The sequence below is a fragment of the Callospermophilus lateralis genome, chromosome 1 (assembly GCF_048772815.1).
Source record: "Callospermophilus lateralis isolate mCalLat2 chromosome 1, mCalLat2.hap1, whole genome shotgun sequence".
Classification (NCBI taxonomy): Eukaryota; Metazoa; Chordata; class Mammalia; order Rodentia; family Sciuridae; genus Callospermophilus; species Callospermophilus lateralis.
This window is the reverse complement of record NC_135305.1, coordinates 218,069,047-218,074,825: the sequence shown is the minus strand read 5'-3', so window position 1 is coordinate 218,074,825 and position 5,779 is coordinate 218,069,047. Positions and strand designations below refer to the sequence as shown.

At 41.6% G+C, this 5,779-nt stretch overlaps 1 protein-coding gene across 1 annotated transcript; it reads left to right on the top strand.

The window, feature by feature from the left end:
* Window positions 1-465: 465 nt before the first annotated feature.
* On the top strand, window positions 466-1,422 carry LOC143642151 (olfactory receptor 7D4-like). Its single transcript, XM_077110304.1, has one exon. The coding sequence runs from the start codon at window positions 466-468 to the stop codon at window positions 1,420-1,422; it is 957 nt and encodes a 318-aa protein (XP_076966419.1).
* The last annotated feature ends 4,357 nt before the right edge of the window (window positions 1,423-5,779 follow it).

The following is a 5,779-nucleotide window of genomic DNA, read 5'->3' as shown; positions in this document are numbered from 1 at the left end:
ATAAGGTACTGAGAACCAACTCATATTCCTAGGAAGTCTCAAGCCATATAATAAGAGTGGATCTGAAAATCCATGTTCAATCCATATTATGGAGATAATAGAATGAACAGCATGGGATAATTAAGGCAATGGTCTAAAATGTCCTCACTTATTTTGGATGAGACTTATTGCAGAAGATAATTACTTATGTTGATTAATTCAAAGAGTAGAGCTAAAATGATTGAGTGGATGATGTAAGAGAGTTCTCTGCTAAGTTGAATAAAGGCAGAACAATTATACACGTTTAACTTGGAAATGGGGTACCACTTGTTCCATCAATCACAATCATGGGCAGAACTCGGCAGGGTAAAGAACATCCATCCAAGAATAATATTGTCAAGTGGTACCTACCTGAGGTCCCAGGTGAGTGGTCTTTGAATGTTGCTTTCCCCCCGTCCTCTTTTACTCAGAAGATACACTAGCTACATGGAAGCAGAGAACCACACAGCCCTATCCCACTTCCTCCTCCTGGGCCTCTCAGAGGACCCAGACCTGCAGCCCCTCCTCTTTGGACTATTCCTGTGCATGTACCTGGTCACAGTGCTTGGGAACCTGCTCATCATCCTGGCTGTCAGCTCTGACTCCCACCTCCACACCCCCATGTACTTCTTCCTCTCCAACCTGTCGTTTGTGGAAATCTGTTTCACTTCTACCACCATCCCCAAGATGCTGGTGAACATCCAGGCACACAGCAAAGACATCTCCTACCGAGAGTGCCTCTCTCAAGTGTACTTTTACATTATTTTTCTTGGAGTGGATAATTTTTTATTGACTGTGATGGCCTTTGACCGCTTTGTGGCCATCTGCCACCCTCTGAACTACACAGTCATCATGAACCCCCGGCTCTGTGTCCTCCTGGTTCTGATGTGTTGGCTCATCATGTTCTGGATCGCCCTGATTCAGATTCTACTGGTGAAACGACTGACTTTCTCCACAGGCACTGAAATCCCACATTTCTTCTGTGAACTGGCTCAGCTTCTCAAGGTGGCCGGCTCAGATGCCCTCATCAATAACATCTTCACCTATGTGGCAGGTGCCCTGCTGGGTGTGTTTCCTATGACAGGGATCCTCTTCTCTTACTCTCAGATTGTCTCCTCCTTAATGAGGATGTCCTCCATTGAGAGCAAGTATAAAGCCTTCTCCACCTGTGGGTCCCACCTCTGTGTGGTCTCCTTGTTCTATGGAACAGGAGTTGGGGTTTACCTCAGTTCTTCTGTGACCCACTCTTCCCAGGCAAGCTCTGTTACCTCAGTGATGTACACTGTGGTCACCCCCATGCTGAACCCCTTCATCTACAGCCTGAGGAACAAGGATGTGAAGGGGGCCCTGGGGAGGCTCCTCAGTAGAACAGCCTCTTGTCTTTGCGGGATCCCTGAGTTCTGAACGTAGATCCTCAGAACTAAAGGGAAGTTGTGTGCCCATGTCAGATGATGTGATTTTCAGTGTCCTCCCTAAAACACACACTCTAGTCCTTCCAGAGTGGGAAAGGTTTTTGTGTCTATGGTATTTTATTTGTTTATCTTCAACAACTCCTTTAGAAATTCCTTTAAAATATATCTTTTGTGTACATGATCCTTGAGGGTAAATTTTTTGGTAAGTTTGCTTATAAGTATTCCACATATTTCTAATTTCTACCACTGAGCTACATCCTTAGCCTTTCTTAATTTTCATTTTGAGGTAGGGACTTCCTAAGGTGTAGCAGTCCTCAAACTTGTAATCCTAGTGCAAGCCACTAGTGTAGCTGGGATTACAGATTTGTACCTCTTCTCATAGTCCTAACTGGATGTTTAAAGCACTTAATGTGACAAGGCTGACATGATTTCCTCAAAAATTATCCTCTACATGATTTTCAATGTTTTAGCCACAAAAAAAAATAATGGGTATTGGCTGTGATGTATATGTTAATTACCCTGATTTGATGATTCTGCAATGTGTACTTGTATCAAAATATCCATCACATTTGGCACCTAAGTATGCACAACTAAGGGTCTATTAAAATAAAGTACTGTTTTAAAATTATCTTATTGAATGTTAATACTGTTCACCTTAACTTGATTGTGTTCTTGTTTTCCTTGGTGGAAATGGAATGATAATTATACCAGCATCATGGCAAATTGGTTACCATATGAAAACCGTGCTTGTTGCTTTTAGACATGTAACTTCATTTATTCTTCCATACATTTCTTTGAGATATTTCCTCTCATTTGCCTCATTTCTGAGCAGGAGAGACTGTGCAATCAAGATTGATTCTGACCTTTCAGTGTCCTTAGTTTTCATAAAAACATTGATTGGATTTTTGACATGACAGAATATACCTTGAACGTGGTTTGACCATTTGATTCATGGTGATAGCCAAGAGGAAGTCTCAGATATGAATACATCTTTTTTGACTCCTGATGTTTACTTTCTTTCCTTGTTCCTTCTCTTCTCTCTTGGTTTCTGTCTTTTCTCCCTCATTCCCTCCTTCCTCCTTTTGAACTATATCATTGGTTAAAGTTAATTTGAGCCTTTCCTTCTTGTGGCTGAGTTATATTCTACTATATGTATATACAGAAGGTGCTCATTTATTCACCCATTGGTGTACACTTGGGCAATGTCCATCTGTTAGGTGTTTTAAATAATACTGCTATCAGCCCGCATGTACATTTATTTGTTTAACCATTTTTTTTTCAGTCCTTTGGAGAATATTCCTAGAAGTGAGATGACAGGATCCTGGGATATTTACATAGTTACATTGTTGAGAACTCACCAAAATGTTTTTAAGAGTGGCTGACATATGCTACATTCACTACAATATCTCAGGTTATAACATCAGGTTGCCAATATTTTTTTCTTAAAAATAAAGGGAGAGAAAGTTTCATCAAAACAGAGGAAATATCAGTAGAGGAGATGATGCCAATTGAGGAGGATGAAGAAAGGATGGGGAAAGGGAAGAACAGTGGAATGATTCTGACCCAACTTCTGTATGTGCAAGCATGGATGTGGCATGGCGAGTCCTAGACCTGGGAACATCCACACGTCACTAATTAAAAAGAAAAAAACAACAACAAGTATAAATGGATTGAAGAGATGGAGTAGAGGGAGGGGAGTAGAGGGAGGGGAGTTGGGGGGCACTGAATTGGAGTGGGTTGTATTCATGCTTTTGTGATTCTATCAGGGTGTATCATTGTGTTTATATAACGAATAAGAATAGGATAACAATGATAATACTGCTTTACTATTATCATACTAATATTAAAATTAAACAGAGGTAATGCTCATTTGTGTGTGTGTGTGGTGCTGGGAATTGAACCTAGGGCCTTATGCATGCGAGGCAAGCATGCTACCAACTGAGCTGTATCTCCAGCCCGATGCTCACATTTTTTAAAAAATGATGATTTCCTAAACATGATCACTCTTTATATGTAGTTATTACAATTTCTTATGTAAAGCAAACACTGTCTGATGAAAACTAATAAAGGTTCTGTGTCGCAGCCCGGCTGGCTGGGCAAAATAGCCGGGGGGTGACGAATAACTTGTGTACGTTGATGCAGCAGGAATAGGAGCCGTTTATTCTAGGATAACAGAGGTATTTATACATTTTGCACAGCTTCTCTTAATTAGCATAAACTAGATACAGCAGTCAACCAATCAGGAATCTCCACACTTAATGGCTCGCTTTTGTTACTTCACAAACTACTCCCTCTGGCATTTTGCCAGGCGCCATCCAGACTTGTTTACAGACTCTAACATATCCCCCTTTTGTTTAATTTAAATAACGACCATAGTGTTTTTTACAGAAACACCATAAATAACCTGCTAGAAACAGAAAAGGTGGATACAAAATGTTACAATATTAATCCAATTGATGGCTCCATGCAAGAAGCCCTTGGAAAAATTATACCAGCAATGACACCATTAGCAAAGATATTGAGTTACAATTTGTTGTAGATTACAGTTTGTTGTCTCAGTCCAGATAAAGCAGTGTCTCAATAGATTAACTCACAGTCCAGGTAAATCACAGTACAGGTAAGTTCTGCAGGCAGCTAGCTTAAGTTGTAGCAGCAGAAACAGCAACAGCTCCGAAGTCTCGAAGTCTCCTTGGGTTCTTGGCTGAAGTTTCCTCAGGTTCTCAGCAACACTGTAAATTCTTTCACCTTTGTTTTCACCTGCACTGGGACAAGGCAGGAACTCAGGATGGCTAAAGAAAATCCTGTAGCATTTCACTAAGAAAACAACCTTCTGAACAATTTAGTACATTATTTCAATGTTTTTTACATTTGAAATTAGCCTTAATAGTACTCATTACTCATCAGCCTCCAGGTGTGGGAGACCCATTGTAGTTACTGGCCTTGGAAATGATCAAATTTCAGGGACACCAGTAGCGTCTTCTGCCAGCTGTAGCATCCTGGGCAGCCCCAGATGGCCCTGGGGAGAGTCCCAGACTGAAACTGCTTCCGGGCACAGGGAGCAAGAGCCTGCGAGACTGTGCCTCCAGGTCAGGTCTAGATTTGGGCTCGCAGTGGTGTTCCGCTCCCAGCCGGCAACTGCCGCTTGGAAAATTCTTGTTGCGCCATGATCGGCTCCCGCATGTGGCAGCCGTTGTGATTCCGATTCACGCACCCTCGGATAACAAAAAGTATTCAGTAATAGCCTTTTGCTGCAACTTTTTTCCTGATAATCCTTCTTCTGAACTTTCTTTTTCTTTCTGACTAGAGTTTCTGGGCTTTTATCAACACATGCCCTTACTATTCTTGGTTCCACTGGGGTGCCTTTTTCTCTTATCAATTTACTTCTCACCCCTTCCATATTTTTATCACAAAGACAATACAACATTTCAAGACAAAACAAGACACAAACATACTGTATCAATCTTCTCCATTTTCTCGAAATGGCCATTTTTCCTCTCGCCCTATCTGCCTAGGGACGAGCAGATTGCTCCCGTCCTCTCTGTGGACGGGCAGCTTTTTTCGTCACTTACCCCCGAGTGTCCCGGGGCTCCCCGTAACGGGCCACCATCTGCCAGGGGGTGGACGAATAACTTGTGTACGTTGATGCAGCAGGAATAGGAGCTGTTTATTCTAGGATAACAGGGGTATTTATACATTTTGCACAGCTATCTTAATTAGCATAAACTAGATACAGCAGTCAACCAATCAGGAATCTCCACACTTAATGGCTCGCTTTTGTTACTTCACAAACTACTCCCTCTGGCATTTTGCCAGGCGCCATCCAGACTTGTTTACAGACTCTAACAGTTCTGTTTTGACAATAATGAAAAAATTATGATCATAGCCTCCTAGTGGCTGAGAAGTGGAGTATCGCTGTGCCTCTGATGTGAATTTCTCTGACCGACGGAGCACTTTTGCTTATGCTTGTTGGAGACTGGTGATCTTCCATGGAGAAATGGCTTTTCAATCCTTTGCTCTTCTGTAATTATGTAGCTCATATTTTTGTTTTTGACTTGAATATATTTTGGATACTTGCCCCTTTTTGGTGTGTGTTTTGACAGCACTTGCCCCATTCTGTATGTTTTCTTTCCACTTTTTTTTCCCACTGGGATTTGCAATATATTTTGTGAAGTTATTTCTCCTTTCTCCCAGAGATTTCATGTTCTTTACCAAGCCACCTAAGTCACCTCCTTGCAGCTTCTGGTAGTCACCACTTCATTCTGTGCCTACAAGTCAGACTTATTAAGAGTACACCTATGTGTGAGTTCATGCAGGGTTTGCCTTCCTATGTTTGGCTCTTTTCTAAACAT